Genomic DNA, 23,418 nt, shown 5'->3' with positions numbered 1-23,418 from the left:
TGAAACGGTCTCACATGAGACTCACTCTATTCTTAATTAACATTTTTTAATAGAATAAAAAATAAATATTTCAAAATAAAAAATTAATATTTTAACATAATTTCTGCAACATTATCTTCCATCACACTCGCACATAACCATGATGACAAAATTATCGACACCGACGAGGTCGCGAGATGAAGTTTCTCACCAAACATACTATGCTCATTGAACATGCTCCAATAATCCATTCTCGTTTCCTCATTTGTGATTGTTGTGTAATTTGTTTAAGAAATATATTGGTGTACAATAATTATCTTGGTTGGTATAATAATAGGAACATAACGTTTGTGTTGCTGCACGATTTTAAATGGATTTAAGTTGCATTTTTACCGCAAGCTATAACTTTTAACTAATCAAATATGTCTTATAATTGACGTCAGAGCTAAGATCACTTTGTTCGATTCTCATTGATTTCAACGAGTGTAATTATTGAGAGAGATTGTTAGAATATAATAATTGTTTCAACGGAATAAAACAATCGAATTTTCTACTATATTATTTAAAATATTTTAGTTACATGATTACATATTAAAAAACTCAACTCCACGGTATTCTCTCACAATGGTGCAATGAGTGAAACCTTGGATTTTTCCCATTTGAAAAGAGATTGGTCCGATTAGAGTGTGTTTCGCAAGTTCAATTTGTATAAATAAAACTAACTTTGCGTTATATTTGCATAACAAATCTCCAATTTGGATGTAACTTATTCGACCAAAGACAAAAAGTAAAAAAAAATTGAAGCACTCTTTCAGAAAAGAATTTAATCTTCTCGGAAAATAAAGTGTAAAATTAAAAAACGAATATTAAAAGAACAACAAATATATCGTACAAAAATATTTATAATAATTATATCGTGAAACTTTTGTATCGAATTTATCATTAGATTTTGATAAATGAACTTTTTTTATCAACTTTTTTATATTGTAAAAAATATTATAAAATTCAATTGTATATATAACACGGACAAAAACTTGTATGAGACGGTTTCACATGTCGTCTTTTATTAGACGAATCTCTTATTTGGGTCATCAATTAAAAGAGTATTACTTTTTAGACAAATAGTATTATTTTTTATTGTGAATATCAGTAAGATTGACCCATCTCACAGAAGAAAGGTTCATGAAATCGTATCACAAGATATCTAATCTATAACATTATTCATAGTTAAAAGACCCAAATCAATCATGCGAAAGAAAATACAATCCCGTAACTAGGGGAGTTTGTATTTACCCGTGGCTGCACCCGTTGAGGTTCATTTCACCCTACTTTGTGAGGCACTGCTCTCATGAGGTGATCAAAGGCCCAGATTTACACACACATACACCCCATGAAGTGATCAAAGACCTAAATTTAATCACCATGTAAAATCAATGGCTGAGATCCTGTGAGGACACTGCCCCCACAGATAGCATCGACATTACCACCCGTTGGCCCCTCAACATCCTAAAATTATTCGTCAGTCCTTTTCTCCTTCATGTGAATTTTGTTTGGACAAGACACCGAGTTTGTAGTTCATTTATCACACTCACGGTCAATTTGTAGTAGTAATAATAATAATACAAATTATTCGGACATAATATATTTTTAAATTTTTAATAATAAATGCGATAACTTCTTACTACAGAAGAATGCGATAACTTAATAATAAATGCGATAACTTAATAATAAATGCGATAACTTAATAATAAATGCGATAACTTATTATATTAATAATATAATATCTAACAAAAGAAATATACTTTTCAAAAGTGTGGACTTATTACTACAGCTAGAATTAAAAGTTTTAGCTTCGCATTTTATAATAACTTGGTTAGTAAAATAGTAATTTATTTATATTTGATTAAAAATAGTAATTTATTTCACCGAGGAAGATATATATATATATATATATATTGTAAATGATAATCGCCAGGAAAAATGTGATTTTAAAAAATATTTACCTTTTTTAAAAAAAACAAATATTGACTTTATATTTTGGAATTTTGTGACTATAAAAAGCAAGAGTCCTATGTTAAATAATATACCCACCCATCTTAAACTAAATTACAATCTCTGCCACTCTCCTCCTCCATTGCTAGAATACCCTTCCCGGGTCCCAGCGATTCCCGTGTATAAATCTGCCCCGAATCGGTAAATTCACCGTCTGCTGTATAGGTTGAACGAAGGTGGTATTCTCCAAAGCAAATGCTGTTGAAAATGGACAGATCGATTCGAGAACTACGTCGTTTTGCCTCTGCTTCGCTTCGGACTCTCATTTTTCGTGCTTTCTCTCCAACTGCCGCTGCTTCCGCTTCTTGAAACCCTATCTGGAGTCTCTGGATTTACCTTCTCAAGGTTTGGATCCCTTAAATTTACAAACATGCATTGTGGTATTGTGATCGCGTATGAACTGTCTTTTCGTTGATTTTGAATCTGAGCTGTGTTTTAATTTTGGGGGTGTATCGTGCTCTGTTCGCATGCGGATTGAACAGGTTCGGGGGGAATGGCGGTGGCGGAGGGGGTGACGAAGCTGCTGTACGTTGTAGTGGTGGACGATGATGCGGTCCTCGGGAAGAAGGATTTTCCGTCGTTTCGGTATACGCGTTCTGTTCTACAGAGTTCTCTGCAGCTCATGGGTTGCAAGCCTCGGCACGCCTTTAAGGTTCTCTATTTGTTTTAGAAGTTATATTATATTATATTTATAAAAATAGTCGTGCTTCCTATTTTAACTTCCTTTTCAAAGTTTACTTGACCTGTGTTATGCATTTGTGTTTTTGGACACATGCATGACTTTTAAGATGTTATCTGTGAATCGCGTGTGATGATTGATTGGAAATTCCGATGAAAAGAAAAATATTGATTTTCAGATCTAGGAACTGAACTCATGTTTTATTGCCTGTTAGTTTATCTTAATGTTATATTCTCAACACCCTCGATATGCAATTTACTGAGTCTTTTGTTTGTGGATTAGTGGATCCAAAATGGGCGTGCCTTTTCATCATTGTAGTTTAGGTTAATAAATTCATGTTGTAGTTTTTGTGAATTGTAGTACATTTTCTCCAGAGAATCTCATGATAGTTCTTGAAGTAGTGAAGTAATGATGCATATCTGGGCTTATGCTGTTATGTGTTGTTTCAAGAATGATCCATGTTTCACGGGGATCTATAATTTTCCACCAGTCTCGTGATGATTGTCAGTTCTCTTGCCATTTTGATCAACTGAAATCTTCATTGGATTTTTTGTTTATTTATAGCAGTTGGTGTTTCAGTAATTTGATTCAAATTTGCAATTGGTTGCTTTATTTTTCTATAAAAATGTGTAAGATTATTAGATTCAGGACATCTTGAATCTGTTAGCAGAAATTTCATTTTTTTCTCAATAGGAAATGATCTCATGTATTATCTGGTGCAGTCCAAGCATGTGTGTCTTTGTTGCACCTATCCCTTACCTAATTTTGTGAATTTTTTGTTTGTGATTCTTACGTTCCTAATTTGTTCAGATTAGTCAAAGGGTATTCGAAACGATGAGGCAGGAAAGGTTGGCTAATAAGTTGGCTTCAGCTTTTGTGGATGTATCCCTTGAGGATGCTGCAGTGTATCCTCATAGGGAGATAGGACGTGGCGCTCATGCCTGCTTGGATAAGACAAACTCTGATCAGTTCACTCTAGAGGAAGATAAGAGCAAAGGGGAACCATTTGAATTGTACAAAAGGCGCACCACTGTGGTTGTCAGAAGAATATTTTTTCTAAATGTTGTTTGTGGAGCGCTTTCTGAGTACAAGTATGTGGGACTGAATCAAAGGGCTGATTTAATATTAGCTTGCAGGTACTGTTACCGTTTTATGCCCATCTTAAACTAAATATGATGTTTTAGGTTCAAGTTGAAATGGGACAAGTATTTGTGAAGAGAGTCTTTGTACACTGTAATAACTTTTTTTTTGGTGTTTTACTTTGGTTGTATTACTGGCCTTGTCAAATTGTTCTTCAGCCTCCTTCCTATTGTATGTTCATTTATTTCATCAGTGATGCACAAGCTCAACCAACTGATTATCAATTTAATTTATGTCATATTATCTTTTCTAAGCGCACTCAGAAATCCGAAGGAGCCTGTGCTGTGAGTATAACCTAAGAATTATTCCGAATTCCCAGAAGAGTTCTTTTTATATTTTGATTGGAAACATTAATTTATTATAATTATAATAAGGTCTACAGTAAGCGGATAAGCAATCCGCACATCAGAAGATAAATAAAAACAAAATTACATGGCCATCTTCACGACCAAATATATTTCCAATCCCTAACTAAATCAGAAATGCAAAGATGTTTATACTCCGGCAATACTACCGACCAACTGGCGACTCTGAATTTTATTTTTTCCCAGACTTCATCCAGTGACTCAGAAGAGTTCTGAACATGGTATAATGTGCTATCATACTAAAAATTGGTCATCTATTGCCAACTGGAATTCTTTTCTTCAGTTCACCTTTCAATGTGCTAATGCGTTCTTATTCCCCTTTCATTTTCTTCCTGGACTTTTGCAATATTAGGTATTCATATGGATTCCAAAACCACTGGCCGAGCTTGTTTGTATGATAAATTTTCCTGCAATTATTCTAGGTTTGAACTAAGAGGAAGATGTAATACTTCTAGGCGCATATTTTCTACTCTTATTATGATGATTTTGCAACTGTTAAAAATACTATTGAATTATTATTGACAATAAAACACCGAGTTTAATTGGTGGATTTAATAGTGAACATGGAAATATATTGAAATTATGAATGATCTTTCTCTTGGTAGTGTGATTCTTTGCTTTATGTAGTCGAAGTAATTGTTTCTTTAGTAAAGTTTCATTCATTTCTAATTGGATAGAAAAGGTAAGAGCAGAATGACAGTTCCTTCGAGTGAGTATGGTGAACTTCATTGCAAGAGAACCTTTCACTTTTTAACTTTCCTACTCTTTAAAAAAAATCATTCTCTGTTAACTCTTTTTCTTGCTGGTGCTTTCTTCTCCTGTCCTAGCTGTGAACCTAGAAACTGGGGTGGCATCTGCAGCTTGCGTGAGAGCCATTTTTAGCATATGAATTTTCTTGTTTCGTTTTAACTAAGAAAATGTGGTTTGGATCAACTGAAAAGAATACCGAGGTGCAATTTTCCATTCAGATGTTGAAACATACATTGAAAAATCTATGATTCAATATATGTACATGGTGCTCGCTCGTTAGTGTTGTTTTTTTACTTTTTATACATATACCACTTTTCCCACTATGAGTCGAGACATGCCAATTTGGGAACATGAAATTGCTATAATTTCTGAAGTTAGGTTTCCTGGAATTATTTATTAGCTCCATCCCATATATATATATATATTTAGAACTGAGGCAGTATGTATTACCTCAATTGACATTACCACATGTTGTCCTTTCTATAACCTTGCCTATCGTCACACATGCATTGAAACTAACTTATGACTTTCCAACACCTATCGTCACACATGTCTTCTGTGTTATTTGTTTTTCCTGATTTATTTAGTTCGTATCATTGCTGGCAAAATCATTTGTCTATAGCATATTTTATATTTTAATATAATTATTCATAATTGTGCTTCCGAGATTTATCATATCAGCTTAAGAATTTTTTCGTCTCTGCATGTACTTACATGAGTCACGACATATTTAGATGTGATATTCTCATATTGAAAATTTATGACTTTTTTCCATTTAGATTTTTTGTGTCATACTTTATTAGCCGAGTCCCAGCCATGAAATATTAATGTACTTATGGTTGTAAAATTAACTTATTAAAAATGAGCGAGGTGATATTATGGTTGCTGGCTGATGTGTCTATTAACACAATGTTTCAATAAACTTGTTAAATGTTTACTGTGCCTTATTATTTTGTTTTGTTTATTTTTATTTTTACTTTTAAAGGTACTTGTTCTGTTTTATTTATTCTGAGTGTTTGTTTTCATTTCAGAATTCGAGAAAGAAAGGAATCTGTGACGGTGTTGCTGTGTGGTACTAGTGGCTGTGGAAAATCTACTTTATCTGCCTTACTGGTATGTCTCTTGTTGCCTTGAGTTTGGTTTCTGGTTAAGTTTCTTTTATTTCGTTCTCTTTTCATTTTTAGCACCCGAGCTTCCGTTAGTTTTTGAACTTTGTCCTGTCACAGACTCATAGTTGTATGAACATTGAGAGTCGAGTTGATAAATCAATATCTTTTTACAAGTTAGGTAATCTTTCGTGACACAGTCTCATCAAATTGGCTCTGTCTAGAAAATGTTTTGATGAATATTCAGAATAATATGATGTGAGATTTGCACATACATGCTTTATATGGCAGTAAAGGAACTTTCTGTTTTACCTCAACTGTATTTCGATTGATTTATGAAAATGTGATAAATGAGTTTTAAGTGTTAAGAGAATACCTGGTTCTTGCATTTGTCTTCAAGCTACCCTTGCTTAACTTATGTAGTTATTTATATTATATGCAATGTTCTAAATGACGGTCGAGGCGGCCGTCTAGGCGGTAGGCGGCCTTCGATCGCCCCGCCTTTGTCTAAGGTGATCTCTGTAGGTGGTCCGAGGCTATCCGGCAGGGCGAGAGGCGGTGAAGGCGGCCGAGGCTGTCAATGATTTTAAAATCCTAGTCAATTGTCAAAGTCAAATAATTTTAAAAATCGGTCAAAGTCAATCAATTTAGAAAACCCTAGATATAATAAAAACACATTTCACTTTCTTTTGTATTTACTTTTGATTTCAAGTTTCCTCTATCATCGGTCACCACCTACCTCAAACCGCCTCCAGCCGCTGCCATCAGCCACCACCTTGATTATCTTCTTTGTTTGCATTTATATATGTATTTGCACTTTGTCTAGATTGTATTATATTGTATGAAGCTTTTTTATAAATAAATATTATTTAATTATATATATTACATAAAAACTGATGATTACTTGTAATAACATTGCATGATTATATATACTTATTTATAAATAATTGCTAAAAAAATTCAACCGCCTAGTTGGTGGACCGCCACCGCCTCCCGTCATTTACGACATTGATTATATGACCTTAATTCAGTTATACACTATTATTCAGGGAAGCAGGTTGGGAATTACGACTGTTGTATCTACTGATTCAATTCGGCATATGATGAGGAGCTTTGTTGATGAAAAACAAAATCCACTGCTGTGGGCCTCAACCTATCATGCCGGGGAACATTTAGATCCAGTGGCTGTTGCAGAGGCAAAGGCCAAAAAGAAAGCAAAGAAATCAGCTGGCATTTCAGCTACCTCAATCGGCAAGGATGACGCCTCTAGTATTCTTGCAACTGGAAATCCGAAGGAAATATTTCTGCTAGGGATGTTATCAGTCAGAAGCAGATGGCGATCGAAGGATTCAAGGCACAGAGTGAGATGGTGATTGATAGCCTTGATCGATTGATTACCGCATGGGAAGAACGGAAAGAATCTGTAGTGGTTGAAGGCGTCCACTTAAGTCTCAATTTTGTGGTAATAATTTTTAATATGCATTAGTTCTAGAAAATTACACGGAGACATACTGCTTCATTTATAGTAGAGGCCAGATTTGATTTTGATTGAATTTGCAATGCAGATGGGTCTTATGAAGAAACACCCTTCAATTATACCCTTTATGATTTATATTTCAAATGAAGAGAAACACCTCGAAAGATTCGCTGTTCGCGCAAAGTACATGACACTAGATCCTGCAAAAAACAAGTATGTCAAGTATATACGAAATATCAGAACAATCCAAGATTATCTATGCAATCGGGCAGATAAACATTTAGTGCCAAAGATGAACAACACTAATGTAGATAAAAGTGTAGCAGCCATCCATGCAACAGTTTTCAGCTGCCTAAGAAGGCGGGAAGCAGGGGAGCAGCTTTATGATCCAATCACAAACACAGTAATTGTTGTTGACGAGGAGTACAGGAATCAGTGTACTGCCAATTCCTTGAGTTCTAAAGGAATGTTTCAGCTAATCCAAAGGCAAGGTTCTAGTAGGCAATTGATGGCACTTTTGAATCATGATGGTTCAGTGGCAAAGGCATGGCCAGTTGACATGATAGATGACAATGGCAAACCCATTATTGGGCACTCCACTGGGAATGGAATCGGAACACCTGTGTATGGGCCGCTGCGGATTGGAAAAGCAGAACCAGTCAACCTTCAGTTTGGTCACTTTGGTATTAGTGCTTGGCCAAGTGATACTGGGGGCACAAGTCATGCAAGCAGCGTAGATGAATCAAGAGGTGAGCTGACTGACAATGGCAGTATATATTATTCATCCTGTTGCAGCTCACCGAGGATGTTGTCTGATGGGCCTGCTAAGGAAGTAAGTTACAGCATCATCAACTACGAAGTGAACTTAAACCGTGAAGTTGGCTTATAATTTGAAATTTTGAACGTAGTTTTTCAAACATAAATATGCTTCCAACAGGATGGGATGAAAGTTTCAACCTATGGGTCCTTACTGGTTCTAATCGTGCTCTTTTTTTTCCGTTGTCCTTTTCACAGCTCAAGGAAGAATTGTCTGTCGATGGTAGTGAGGAAGATGTTGAAGAACCACCTGAAGCAGACAGTGACGAAGATTCAAGTGATGAGCAAAAACAGCTCCAAGAAGAGGTAAGAATATGTTGTCGGAAAATTTTCCCTTGGCACGCTACATTGAGCAGATCCTCCACATTAATTTGTGATACACAATATTGCCATTTGTAAGCTTCATAATTTATGGTTATAACTGGTTTGATAACTTGATACTTGTTTTTGCAATTTGGATATAGTTTATTTCACTGGATTCATTGTTTTTGGGCCGTTGTGTTTTCTATTTTGTTGGTTGAAAAAAATGTTTCTCATTGCATGTTATTTATCTCAGTTGGAAGGGTCCGTGGATGAAGGATCAACGGAATCAGATGAGTATGATGTTCTTACTAGGCAGGACATTCACGAAAGTGGTTATGCCTCAGATGATGATGAAGAATTTGTCAGTAAAATGGATTCACACAAAATGGTGTCCTCTGCTTTAGGAGACCAAACAAACGAAAATGACTTTCATGACCTCTTCGAGACGGAAACAGAAACCCATTCAGGGTCACCAAAACATGCGACTCTCACATCTCCTTTCAGAGATAATACCGATAGAAGAATTCTACCCCCTTCCTTGGGTCATAGATATAGGAAACGGTCGCTAAGCATCCCTTCATTTGGGAAGCGTGGAGCGTCAACTACAACTACCAATTGAAGCACTTCGGAGGTAGCGGTGCAGATTTTGTGGTTGTCCATAGCTCATAAAGTCTTTGATGTATCTTCTTCCTGTTTCATAGCTTTGAGGCATTGTTAAGACATTGTCAGTAGACACAGCCAATTTGTTTATGGAATTGGGCGTTTTGTTACTCAAATGCCTGTTGTTTAGCATTGACAAGCTCTGGCTGTTGAATTTAGAGATTTCTGACGTAAATGTTTTTTCCTTTTTTTTTTCGATTTCTTCGTGGGGGGTGGTGGTGGGGGTGTAGATGTAATTATTGTGGGGACCTTTTATCGCATGCAGATTTAGATTAAAAGTATTTGGTTACTACCGCTTAATGCCTCTAAAAAGAAATTTTCTTCATTGATCTGTCACGGGCTTACCAAATTATAATATCACAATTTACTATCTTTCTATCTATTATTATAATATTGTGCTAAACGGGTGATAGCATATTTTTAAATTTAAATAACAAAGAAAGAAGTGACGGTACGGTACGGTAATTACTATGTGATCTATCCCTTAAACGACTTCTATACCAAAAAAAATAAACAACAGCTAAACCAGAAAGAAGATGGCAATTTTGTTTACACTGGGAAGGGGTTTTGGGTCTCGAACTCAAGATTGACGAGCACCATTCCAACTTTGGAAAGACTTGTGCCATAGTCTAACAAAGCCTTGGTCGAATATCGCAATTTCATTCTCTATTATTAGCAAGCTAAATGCATAAATACTGAAGGCATTCATTCAACTATACAATATTTTCACCTATTAACCTAGCATGAGTTTTTTTTTGATTTTGTGTTTTCCATACTTAAATTATTACTTCCTAATTCATGATAAATTTTAAACAGCTTCGTTACGTTTCCCCTTCCCCAAACTTCGGGCCTTCGTGATTTGGGCTCTAGCCCATAAAATTATATCCCTTTGGCGGGAGTTCAAAATTACACTATAGGAGACAGACACGAGAGCTAAAATAATGTGTGTATCCCAGAAATTTTATATTATAGTCGGTGAAAAATAATGAGCGAAGTTGATCTGAATTCTCTCCGAAGGTGTAATTCTTCAAACACCAAGCCTACATTCATCTCGATGTTTTATTGTGTGTTGATTTACTTTTTCTTATGTACAGCCGAATCTTGGAGCTCCGGAACGTCTCGGAAAACTCAGAACTTAGCGACGAGGATACGGAAAATTTGTTGAACAAGGTCGTAGTCGAACTTGAGGTAATTGAAATGAAAAATCTCGTGTGTTTGATAGCAATTTCTGTATTTTTTCCCGATGTTAAAATTGGGTAGCTTTTCATTATTTTCAGAGGAAAATGAGTCAGGTTGTATCGGACTGTTCTTCGGATGTAAGATCGTTGGCGAATGAAGACCTTAGTGAGAAATTTATTTATCTTATTATTGTTTCAGTCGTTTTTATTTAACTAGTACTTGATTGCAAATTTTCAATAACGAAGGTTCATTAATCAGTATGATTTTTTAAAGAATTTTGGCTGAACCACCAACCAAATATTTGGTTGTCCACCGAGGTGGTTTTATCGTCACTAGATGTTCGTCTTTTTGTTAAAACTCAATGTTGGTTTATTATGTTGAAAATATAGATGAACTAATGGAGCATTTGAAGAAAGAACTGAATGCAGTAGAGGGGGAAAATGCAAATACTGAAAGTGAAATTATGGAGCTTTTAAGAAGATGTATGGAAGGTAAAAGCCTTTCTTTTGTTTGAGTAGGTGAGAGGTCGCTCCTACACCCTCAATCTTAACGACTTTATATTTTTATATGTAATTTTTTTTAATATCAAGTTTTACCCACCAAGCAAGTCTTTCCTCCCATCACTCCGATCTCATTCCTTCACACCTAATAATCTGGTTTACAATGAGCATTATTTAGTTGTGCTCATTTTCATGTTTTTATGTTGTTGAGTTATGCATGCATTATACCACATTGTTATTGTTGTTGGTGGTGTTTTTTGTTTTGCAGATAATGATAAATTGGAGTGCGAACTGGAGAAATTAAGTTGTTCCTTGGACTTTATGGAGTCACAGGTCATATTGCATGGCATTTCCAGATTTAAATATATTGACTGTGGTTTGCTGTTTATTAAATTGTTCAGCGTCAAAGAGTTTTTTTGGTTTATATATGAACTCTTGCTTTGTGTTTGTTGTCATGCCTTGTGTGTTATTGCACCTTTTATTTTGTTGTGATTCTCTCAGCTACGAGCTACTGAAGGTTTATATATATATATATATATATATATATATATATATATATATATATATAAATATATATATATATATATATATAAAGGCAGGATGTTAAATGCTACTAATTGCTTGTCTGCTAGTAGGCAGTTTTCTTGTGAAACAGGCATTAGAACAATCTGAAGGTGGCTTAAAGTCTTGCACTCGAAACTTGTACTTTTGATATGAAGTATTATTTAAAGCTACAATACTGAGATTTTGGCTTAAACTTTGAATCTTCATATCCTAACCAAATAATGGGGTTTCATGTATAGCTATGGCTTCTTGATATTAATAGATCAAGGCTTCTATTTATCATAATATCAGCATTCATGATCACCTTATGTCATTTTTATTTTTCCAGCATGTTGAGGCAATGTAAGGCAAGGGAAGAAAGTTCATTTGAAGCGACGGAAACACATAAGCTTTGCATTTTAAAACTAGTACAAAGAAATTGAAGGGAACTCTAAATTAGTTGTATTACATGTACTTTGTGGTCTGCACGACCTCTCAAATGGAAATATTGTTTGCTGTGGTTTGTGTCTTGAATCTGTTTCTTGAATTTATTTGTTAGCATTTCTGCTAAAAAAAATTTGTTCATGGCGCAGAGACTTCTAAAAGAAAAACAGGACAAGCAAACAGATGTCTCTTATGAGGCAGCATACAAGGAAACCTTTTCAAATGCACACGACTCTAGTTTTGAGGTTTATTCATTATAGCAATTGCCCTTTCTGTATTTTAGTTTTTATGAACTATTATACAAATGTTTTTCATCATGTTCTGAAAAGGAATGTCTTTCTATCTCAGATGTTAAAAGACTGTTTCCCTCATGATGCCTTTTGATGATTAGTCATATATGAATTTCTTTCACACAATTGCAGCTGCAATATTGTAACACATGGCCTTGATTTCTCAGTTGTTATACTTTAGTTTCGTTGTGGTTTTGTCTTAGGCATGGACCTTTTATTATTTGCATTGAAATTGTTTCGTTGAAAACTGAAAATTATGGATATTATTGTAATTAAACCATTTCTGTAATTGTTGCATTTCTCTGTGACATGCTAAATCATTTTTTAAAGTTCTTTGCCTTTTTGTCCCCCCTTAAGATGTTGGAACTCAATCACCGGATTGAGAAGAACAAGATGACTTTGAAGTCACTGCAAGATCTGGATACGATTATTCAGAGGTTTCATCTTTTCAGAAACCACGGAATCCATTATCATTTTTTTATTTATTTATTATGATCTGACATATAGTTGCTCTTGTCTTCACAGGTTTGAAGCTGTAGAGAAAATTGAGGATACATTGACTGGTCTCAGAGTAGTTGAATTTGAAGGAAACCGCATTAGGTTGTCCTTGAGGACGCACATCCCAAATTTAGATAGTGTATTGCACCAGCAAAAAATAGAAGGTGTCATTGAGCCAGAACTGAATCATGAGTTGATAATAGAAACTATAGATGGAACATTTGAATTGAAAAATGTTGAGGTAAGACATTATTAAAGACTTAAAGTCATTGAAGGTAATTGAAATTAGTTACCATGATTCATAATTTCAAATTAAGTTATAAGAAGATGTGAATGCCAAGAACTTAACTGAGGCTATCTATTCTGAAAATAACACAACATGGTGTAGCGTGAATTGTGTTATTTCACATATGATCCCCATGAGAAAAATTATTCAATGTCTTGAATGAACTCAAACATCACATTTATCCCATATTATACATGATCATTGCCACGTAACTGATGGACTTGGGCTATTCTTATTGTCTGACATTTGGCTATATCTTTTTGCTGAAAATTATCACTCCTATTTTACCTTTAGATACCTGTAACTTTATTGACTCCAATCTCGAGTAACATTTGGCTATAAATTGGACTTATGACATCAAATTTGTTGATATTGTAGTATTTTTCCAATGTTCTTAGCAAGATAACCTCTTCTTAAAATAACATTCTATCTTAAAACATTTCATGTATTTCAAGATTTTTTCTTATGTTCACAAACTTGGAACCTGAGCTTTACACTGTAATGACATTGTCACTTAGGTAATCTGATGCCAGAAAACTCTGTATTGATGTTTTGTGTTTTGTTTATCTCGTGGTCATTTACTTTGTGTTCTTTGTCAAATTCCGTTGTTTATAACCTTTCTTATCACCAAGTGATTGGAGGTTACTTTTGAAATAGCAGCTGAGGATGTCCTTGCAAGTTATTGCTGCTTTTATTTTTAAGATCATCACGACTCACTACTTAAATCATTCTTATGTTTTCTGCCTTGGATATATCTGTAGGTTTTCCCAAATGATACATACTTAGATGAAATTGTTGATGCTGCCAAGTCTTTCAGGTTGGTGATTTCTTTTATTGTTTGTAGATTTATTTTATTTTTTATATTTTTCATGTGTGCATGGACTGTAAACATTTTTGATAAGATAGATTGCCTCTAGCTATAAATGTCTATTATCTATATGGATTCTAAACTTGACAAAGGTTAAATTTTTCTTTGCCTGGTGAAGATAATAGTTGTGGTCATAAAATTAGAGGTGTTCGTTATTTTATGTGTTACTATGTTAAGAAATATGTTAGTTTATGGAAGTAACTAACTGCTAATGGCTTTGGTGCTTTGTGATAATATGCTTAATTTGTTAAATTAGTTGTAAAATACGCACGATTGACGCAATAAGAAGTAACTAGTTGATGGCAGATTTGAGTCATTTGATCTCTTTCTTTGATTAAATCCATGCCGGCATGAAGAGTTTGTCAGTGCGATTGAGGTGGACCTAAACTCGAGTAAATTAAACATCAGATAACTATTTTGAGTGATAGAACCACAAAATTGATGGTGAAATTTTGTCTCCTTATTCGCTGATTAACTGCTAATAGGTATCAAACTATAGCTTTCTTTTCGTGACTTTTACCTTTTTTTCCTTTCTCTGTTCAAAATCTGTGCATTCTACTGTGTTTCATCCTTTGATTTTTGCCATATGTATTGGATCAGTGTTTGCATGATGCAACTGTGGAATGATGTTGGGACTTCCCTCTTTGTTGATGATATATGTAATTTGAAAGGTTTAGTCATCAATATGCTCATACTGGTGAACTTTCCGAAATTAGTTGGCTACGCATCTAACATGCATCTTGATGCACATTGAAATCAACTTAAGTTGATCTGTGTCATAAATCAAAATGCCTAATTTTATATGGCTCCACTGTATCACTACATTATTCTCTGCAGGTGTGTATTATAGTTGAAATTTATTTAGTTGTTACCGTATCCAGGTTGCGTTATCCATCATTCTCAGTAATCACAACCAGATCTTCCCTGGAGTGGTTTGTGAGGAGGGTGCAAGATAGAATTGCTCTTGCCTCACTCAGACGAATAGTTGTGAAGAATGCGAAGTCAAGGTATACTACTTCATTACAATGCTAATTTTGATCTTGGTTATTTGAGCGTGTATTAATGGTGGTTTGACAGAGATTGTTATTTAGTTTATCATCAAAACCATGGATGATTTTGATTTGAGCACTATGATTTTCTTCTGTTATATGCTATTATGCTTGCAGCTGTGGTCCACTGCATAGTTCTTAATAATTAACATTTTACCTATATGTATCCCACATAGAAGTGGAAAGATCAGGTGAGAGTTACCATTTGATTTTCATATCAGTTTCTTTTATGCCCTTTCTATTGTTTCAGGCACTCTTTTGAGTACCTAGACAAAGAAGACACAGTAGTAGCTCATATGGTTGGTGGGGTTGATGCTTTCATAAAGCTGTCTCAAGGTTGGCCAGCATTAAATTCTACTTTGGAGCTAATTTCACTCAAGAGCTCGAGCCAGCTCTGCAAAGAGATTTCGTTGGCTGGCCTTTGCATTATAGTGGTGAGCCGTATTAATGCTTGATTCTTGCTTATTAGCAGCAGATCATATTTCATTCACTTCTTAATGCAATTTTTTTTAAAAAAAAAAACTTAGCGAAAAACATATATAGAAAAATTAGTGGGTAAAAATCGAGAAAATTTGTATTTCAGCGCACATTGTTTGCCTCTTTACTGTTAAAGACTGAATGATTTCTTGGCCTGAGCTTATGTGACGTGTAATTTGTAGGAGTCAGCGAACTCATTGAATGCACCTATACGTCAGAATATCTCAAGCTTCGTCGATGGGATCGAAGAGATACTTATGAAGCAAATGCATGCGGAACTTCAATCGGATAATATACTAAGTGAGTAATCATTTATGTTTCTAACTTAGCCTGGCTGATGTGTTGGAACAAATTTTTAAGTTTAATATGGTGAAAGACATCCCATTATTTTCTAGTTCGAGTTTGTGTAATGCCATGTCTTATCTGGGTTTGGAATGACATCTGCTTTTTAATTTTAGATAGACCTAAACAGAAATATCTTGGCTATTATCGAGTTTGTCATCAAAGTCTTTTTTTTTGTTATATGAACACATATCATAGATGATAAATAAAAAGAATACAAAATACTCTGGGTATACCCAGAGATCACATAATCAGTGTTCGAAAACTATAATCAAAGAAAATGGTTATTTCAAAAAATAGATACATCCCAAGAATGAAATCCAAATACTGGGAGACAAAATATGAAAATCATCCAGCAGCCAGCGATCGATGAACATGAATCAAAATCTTCCGAAAGATAGCTTCCACATCCGGCCTCTCACCGTCAAAAAGCGCCCTGTTACGAGCACTCCAAATGTGATAAACCAATGCAGCTATCCCCGAGTGGCATCTCCGTGCACGCATAGTAGTACCTCTGAATCTCCTGCGGAGAAGACGAAGTAAACCTGTCATAGAACGCGCCATATACTGAATTTTCAACCGCTCCCACAATCTAACCCAAAGCTGTGTAGAAGCTGTACACTCAAAGAAAACATGCTGTGCAGTTTCATTTACAGTACCACAAAGACCACAAGACTTGTCTAGGATATAGGGCTGTTTGTCCTTTGTCAAGCACTTCTCATGAGCAAAAATCCAAAGGGCGAAACGGTGTTTAGGTAAGATGTTTTTAAATGTTGAAATTGATATTGTGTTTTTAAAAATAATTGGTTACATTTATGGTCAAATTAGTGGTTTTTCCTTTTGATTTTGTTGGATAAATGGTAAGCAGCGAATGAAACAAAGTAAGAGTTGTTTCACGTTGGAAAACTTGCCAAAAATAGTTTTTTTATTAGCTTCAAGTTTGAGCTAAGTGTTTGGGTCTCAATGAGCACCAGAAGTTGTTGGAAAGGGGAATATATTGATAGGCTGGGTCTCGGTAAAACAAACACACGCACGCGCCCTGGGGCTGTGTGGTATTGTGAGGTGAGGTGAGATGAGGTCTCTTGACTGGATTAATCTTTTTAAACAAAATTTATTTGGAAAATAATTTTTTATTTTTGAAATAAAGACTACACTCATTTGAAGACAGTGTGTCCCTTAGCCTATCATAGAAACGTTGGGTTTTGACCAAATAGTGCGTCTGCGTTTGGATGGATCAATCAGTGCGTCAGTTCAGAAGGTTGCGTTTGATCTAGTGCGTCCCTTAGCCTTTCACAGAAAATTGCGTTCGTATCCAGAAGGTTGTGCTCCTTCTATGCAACTGGTGGACTACTACAAATAATCCCTCTATCTGCGTTGCTCATACTTTCTCTCGCATCTTTGCTGCTTTCTCTTCTAATTCACTTTGTGCTTGAAAGCTCTGCATATTTCGTTCGCTGTTATAAAAAGTTGTTGTGCTGCATTCTCTTGATTCGAAGTCATATCTTATAGACGATTGTCGTCAACGTAGAGCACTGTTTTGTGGATAAAATGAGTTACTTTACCTCGACTTATTATTTCATGTTGCCGCATATTATTCCAATGTCAAAGATCCCGAATAATCATATATTTCACAATTTTTTATGTTTGATATATATGCAAATTCAAATGACAATTGCGTGAGGAATATAGAATAACATATTTCGACTGGGTGTTGGTTCGATAGTTGTTACAAGAATAAGGATAAAATTCATTGTAATTAATGGAAGACATTAGTCGCCTTGGAGGATTCATAACCTGATGTATTTGTTTCTTGAATAAAGTTTTGTTGGATTCAAGTGAGAGTGATTGATAAAGTGGGAGAATGTATGGTGTGTGGTTCCGCAATTGCTACATCCCAAAACAAACTGCTGAACTGCCATACACCGAAGGCTGCACACCGACAAAACAAACTGCCGAACCGCCATACACCGAGGGCTGCACACCGACATATTTCGTTCGATATAAAAATGGCATTTGATTTTACCACGAAAGAAAATTGGAAAGATGTTTCAGGTTCAAGACTTATTAGTAACTTCTAACAGAAAAACGAAAGTAAAAATATTCTCATATCAATCGTTCAAGAGCTAGAATTTAAGACAGACTGTCAAACGGGACTGGCGGGACGGGCAGCCGCCAACCGCCGCAACCGCCATCGGCGGTGGCGGGCCCGGCCAGCCCGCCATTTTGGCGCTCTAAATGGCCAACCCAACCAACCACCTTGGGTCGCGGGTTAGACGGGCCAACCCGCTTATTTTTTTTAAAAAAAAAATTCGAAACATTAACATAGTAAAATGATATTAATATTATATCGTAGTAAACAATAATAAAAAATGATATTAATATTAAACAATATCACGGTAAAATGATATTATAAAATAATATTATTTTTTCCCTGTCCAGTTATTTGAGTTTTTTCCAGGTCCGGGTATTAAATTTATTTATTGATAATATTACAAAATGATATTAATATAAAATTCTGTTATGTTAGTTGATGATGCTAATATATTATTTTTTTTTAGTTTAAAAAAAACGTATAAGAGGATGGATATAAGTTTTGATTCAGATATGATTCTTTACATTAACAAGTGGTTGTTGGTCAATTTCTTCTGTTAAAGTTCTGTATATTGTAGAATTTTAGTATTAATACAATTAACTAAAGGCAATTAGGAACAGGAAGAGGACATCAAAGGAATGGAGAATCTCATTCCTTACTAAATATAACATTTAAGACCCAAAAAAATACCCGAGCTTGATTCTCCAAGCTCCAAGACAACATCAATGAAATGAGATATTTTGACATTTATTTCCACAACCTTTATACTAACCAATTTTTGGTACGTTAGTGAATTTTTTTTCATTTTAATTTCAAAATTTGATAATTTTAATTTAAAATTCAAAAAAACCATTTCTTTTTAATTTTTAAAGATCATTTTAAGACCAGTTAGTATATATATATATAAAAAGATGGTCAAGCGTTCCCCTCTCTTTTGACTTCCCTAAACCTTTGGTTAATAAAGAGAAATTTTGATTTGATCTATACGTTGAAACCGATCAAAACTGGTCCATTTGCATGCAAATCTCTTCTTTTTATTCATCGTTTTTATTCCAAACATAATATATACAGCTAGGCATCTAGGAGACTAGGACCACCTATATATTATGCTAGGACCACTGTACGTTTTTTTTTATTTAATAATATAATTATGATAATTCCCGGAACTTTGAGTAACAATAACAATTTATAAACTTAAATGTTATGTATACTCCAATAATTGCTATTTACACTTCGATTCATGTACACGCATTTAAAATAAAGTGAAGTGTCTATTATTATTATTAATAAAGTAATGTTACAATAAGTGTAAAGGAAAAAATCAAGAGCAGGAATTGACTATATACATACGTATATGTTAATTTATTGAGTAATATTGAATTTTACATGTTTCAACGTTGAGTTTGGTGTGCTCCATTCCATGCCTCCATAATTCATTACGAGCGAACAACTTGGTACTATATTTGGGACTTGACTTACTTTTCTCTCCTTGCGTTAATTATGATCCGTACGAGGAGCCAGCTGGTTTTGCAGCGACTTCTGAGAAAATTCATACCTTCACAAGATAATTTCATTGGAAAAACATATTTTATATGTGAGACGGATCAAAATAAAATATGAAAAAACTTAATTATCGCATAAAGAATAACTCTTGATCGATCAGAAGAAGAAAAGCCTATACGTTTCAAATTACATTACCCATTTTAGAATCTTAATTCTTTTTTAATATATACCAACATAAATGAATAAAACTATATAAGATTCATTGATGGAGAAATGAGTGCAGATTAATTAACAAATGTGGACAAACTTTTGGTTGCCGGACTCGGTTAAGTTCCATGTATGGTAATTTTGTGGCAATGAGTTGAACCGTTCATTTCCTGTCAGGGCGTTTACTCGGATACTGGGGTTTACTGGATTAAGATGCGTAACATGGAAGCGAGAATTATATTTTTTGTTTTATAATTTTCAATTTTTCTATTCTTACTATGTTAAAAATAAATTTGCATTTTCAAACTCGTAATTTATAAATATTTTTTTTCTATTTTTGATCAAAACGATGTAATTGCGTTTTTAATCATGTATCTTGCATGTTTTTTTTTTTCTATTTTGAGCATTTTTAACATTTAATTGACATGTTTAGTCCTTTTAACTTGTATTTTTTCTTTTCGTCTTTTATAATTGTAGTCTATCGTAGATACAGACATGAATTTTTTTGAAGGAAACTTGCATATGTGTTGTGATTTTGTTTTAGAATATTATTTGGAAACATACACGATAGAATCCGGTAAAAAAATGAAAAAAAATGCTATTTATACGACAAAATGTTAATTCATGGTGAACATGAAAAAAAAAAAAAAAAGATTAAAAATGAAAATTCATTGTCAACAAGAGAAAATTGAAAAAACATGCAAATATAAGACTAAAAATGCAAATTCACTTTTAAAATGACTAAAACTAGAAAAAAAAAAATGTAAGTTACATAATGAATAAAATGTTTCGATTGTTGCATAAAATGGAAACTTGTGATTTAATCCTTTATATTTATTTATTTGTTGTTTTGATTTTCTATATTTTTCAATTTCAGACTCAGTTCTATATTTTTAATTTTTGACAATTTTATTTTTTTTCATTGTAAATATTAATGTGACATTGTACACATTGATGTCAAACATAATAAAGATTACGAACCAAGATTGCAGTTTGACAATATAGAAAATCAAAATTATAGATAGACATATATATAACACTAATATTACAGTTTTCCTACATAAAATGTGTCAAATACTTATCTGTAAACATTTGTATAGTGTCAAGCAGTCCAAGTATAAGAACCAGACTTCCTTATGCTAAATCATATTCTAAATCAATTTCAAGAACTTCTTCCATACAATGACTCGAGGTTTTTAGAACTCTCAACATCACATTCATCTAATGTAAATAACCGTCGTTTTCGATACAAATGTATAAACATATTTTGCCAGTACAAATAGTTCTGATCAACCTTCATTAGAGAATGGAAACTTAAGGAAGGAAAATTAATTGATTTACGTAATTTATTGATTCATACACATCAGATTATATATATCTGAACCTATTCCACAACCTCTTATGTAATGTACCTAATTACATGTTTTGAAGGATCATTACATGCCATGCCCGATGGTACAAAACGAGGTCTCATTATCTCTTGCATAATGGATGATATTAATGAATGGAAGTAAATTTCAAAACGAGTAGAATCAATAATTTTTCAACAAAATCAATGCGTGTAGGTGTTACGGAACAATCGAAAAAATTCAGAAAAGCAAAAAATCACGAGATTGAGAACAATAGCTATGTATATAACCAAAGAAAAAGTAGGAGATGATTGTGATGAAAAAGCAAGAAGAATCTGATGACTTAAAAATATCACATGATATTATTTGAGACTTGGGATTTTTTGGTTGATAAAATAGACGTGGGAACCAACCAAATATATAGAAAAATGATTAAATCTTGAGATTCCCATAAAAATGTGAGCAAAAGAATCATGAAATAAGCGATTTTTTCATCGAAAATGGACGTATTTGGAAAAGCTAAGGGAAATTGATGAAGTGAACTTTTCGATGAAGAGTAAATATCATGAGTAGGCCAAATTGCATAATGCTCGAGTGTAGGTCCAAATGCACCGCAGACTGTGACTACTTGTAAAAAGCAAGAACACATTACTATCATGTTATATACACTGATCTGTTAAAAGGGCACTCGAAATTTTCAATGAAATTATCAATTTCAAGAGAGAAATTTCAACTTTTTTCTATGAATATTTGTTTGATAATCAAGCATAGTTGAATCTCATCCAAATAAGACAAGAAAACATTATGAACATGAAAAAAAAAATAGTACAATTCATCAATCGTGATTCATACCTGTTCATACCGAATTTGATCTTAATTTGCTGAAATCATTCAAGTTAAAGCTGAATTCAAGATTGGCGCTTTCTGATCAAATTCGATACGGCAACAAGTTATGAGCCCTGTAAAACCAGTTTGCAAATGGTAAACAAATTATATGAACTACTTTTGCTGAAAAATCAGAACGAATAATGCATAACAAGCATGAAATAATTGGTATTAAAGACTATATAATTAGAAGCTCAGGTTTTTCTTTGATATAAGAAAAAACATGTACTATACACAAAAATTTCATGAAAGGTTTTTCTTCGGAGAGAAATAGTAAAAAGATCTATATTATATGTAATGATCAGAATGGAGTTTCTTCAAACAGAGCCAACTCACTAAATTAAAGATTAAAGAATAATATTAACTAATAAAATATTCAGTTCACACAAAATACCAAAAATCCTACTTGTCAGAGACTTGGAATCATATCAAGAGCTGGGGAACTGTGGGTTTTGATCCAACTTGCCTGAGACCGACCATTTTGGCTGGCTTTGTAGTCGTTTATTGCCGATGCAGCATCATCAAGATTCTCATCGAGAAAAAGCTTCGGTACTGGGCAGGCACGGATCCAAGATTTTCGTTCATAATCAAGAAAAAAAATCATCAAGTTTGATATTAATCAGCACCACGCCTTTGCATGTGAATCTTGAAGATGCTACACCAGAAAACTACGACTGTATGTGTAGATCCATGCATAAAACTAAATCTTTCTGGATTTTCAGATAAAACCCTTCAATTAATTTCATCTGTCTTGAGAAATATGACGGGCAATTTCAAGGATGCAGTGTGAGTTTGGTGGAGACTTAAAGTTATGTGCATCGATCTTGGGTAAAATACAGTAGCACACAAGAATCTTTGGTCTTAAAAAAAATCAAAGAAAAGGAGTACAAAAACAACCCTAGTGGGACAAAAGAAGATTAATAAAATTAACAGAAGAGATCAATAAAGCAGAAGCACCCGATTTGATGGATTATAAGATTTAAAAAACTCCCAATCAGATTCATTTGAGAATCAATTGATATCAGATAAATCGGTCATCCACTCTAACAGAAAGAGGAATAAAGATGGATTCATATTCTGAAATTGACTGGTGGAATTTGCATCTTTGGTGATGAAGAGAGAACCACATAAAAGTCAAGAAAACGATTTACTTTGAAAAATGAAGCGAATTCCAGAAGAATATTCACCAATCAATGAAAGAAAGAACAAGAAAATATAAATGATCCAAATTTTGGGGGATCAAATTCAGCCACTGAAGCTGAGTTTGGTCGATTTTTCCGTCATGAAGAACAAAGCAAAAGGGGTGCTTTAAAGAAAAGGGTTAGGGAACTCACGCTGTGGGGGAGGTGTTTCTTGAATATATATCCACACAGACTCCTATATATATATAAAGGTTAATGCCTTGGTCCAATTTGTGTTAGTGTTTTGTTTTTACGAAAATAACATATTCATTTAAATAATTAATATTTTTTATATAATTTACACGTAATTATTGTATCTAATTTAGTTTAAAGTTCAAAAATTATATATTATATCTATAAATCACATATTTAATATAATTAAATTATATTTATTCAAA

At 33.9% G+C, this 23,418-nt stretch overlaps 2 protein-coding genes and 1 long non-coding RNA gene across 7 annotated transcripts; 2 read left to right on the top strand and 1 right to left on the bottom strand.

Annotated features, from left to right (window-relative positions):
- Nucleotides 1–2,070: 2,070 nt before the first annotated feature.
- LOC140809372 (P-loop NTPase domain-containing protein LPA1 homolog 2-like) lies at nucleotides 2,071–9,485 on the top strand. Its single transcript, XM_073166970.1, is given in 9 exon segments — nucleotides 2,071–2,376; nucleotides 2,514–2,683; nucleotides 3,521–3,846; nucleotides 5,997–6,078; nucleotides 7,121–7,387; nucleotides 7,390–7,533; nucleotides 7,637–8,380; nucleotides 8,563–8,670; nucleotides 8,921–9,485. Coding segments are annotated over 8 exon segments (2,196 nt in total). The 5' UTR covers nucleotides 2,071–2,376; nucleotides 2,514–2,524; the 3' UTR covers nucleotides 9,287–9,485.
- Nucleotides 9,486–10,155: 670 nt separating this feature from the next.
- On the top strand, nucleotides 10,156–15,957 carry LOC140810676 (uncharacterized). The gene is made up of 12 exons (XM_073168546.1): nucleotides 10,156–10,344; nucleotides 10,422–10,515; nucleotides 10,605–10,671; nucleotides 10,896–10,997; nucleotides 11,275–11,339; nucleotides 12,143–12,238; nucleotides 12,641–12,720; nucleotides 12,809–13,022; nucleotides 13,829–13,884; nucleotides 14,817–14,942; nucleotides 15,235–15,418; nucleotides 15,644–15,957. Exons 1-12 carry the CDS (start codon nucleotides 10,313–10,315, stop codon nucleotides 15,767–15,769), a joined length of 1,242 nt encoding a protein of 413 aa, XP_073024647.1. The 5' UTR covers nucleotides 10,156–10,312; the 3' UTR covers nucleotides 15,770–15,957.
- A 3,201-nt stretch (nucleotides 15,958–19,158) lies between these two features.
- LOC140809796 (uncharacterized) lies at nucleotides 19,159–23,208 on the bottom strand. 5 transcript variants are annotated; one of them, XR_012113177.1, is made up of 3 exons: nucleotides 22,246–23,208; nucleotides 21,807–21,913; nucleotides 19,159–19,450 (listed from the first exon to the last, which is right to left on the bottom strand). It is a non-coding gene; the product is annotated as an uncharacterized lncRNA (long non-coding RNA). The 5 variants fall into 5 exon arrangements; XR_012113178.1 differs by having other exon boundaries at nucleotides 22,306–23,208; XR_012113176.1 differs by lacking the exon at nucleotides 19,159–19,450 and having other exon boundaries at nucleotides 21,668–21,913; nucleotides 22,234–23,208.
- Nucleotides 23,209–23,418: the final 210 nt, after the last annotated feature.

The sequence above is a fragment of the Primulina eburnea genome, chromosome 13, assembly GCF_022965805.1.
Source record: "Primulina eburnea isolate SZY01 chromosome 13, ASM2296580v1, whole genome shotgun sequence".
In the NCBI taxonomy this organism is placed as follows: Eukaryota; Viridiplantae; Streptophyta; class Magnoliopsida; order Lamiales; family Gesneriaceae; genus Primulina; species Primulina eburnea.
This window is presented reverse-complemented; position numbering and strand designations above follow the sequence as displayed.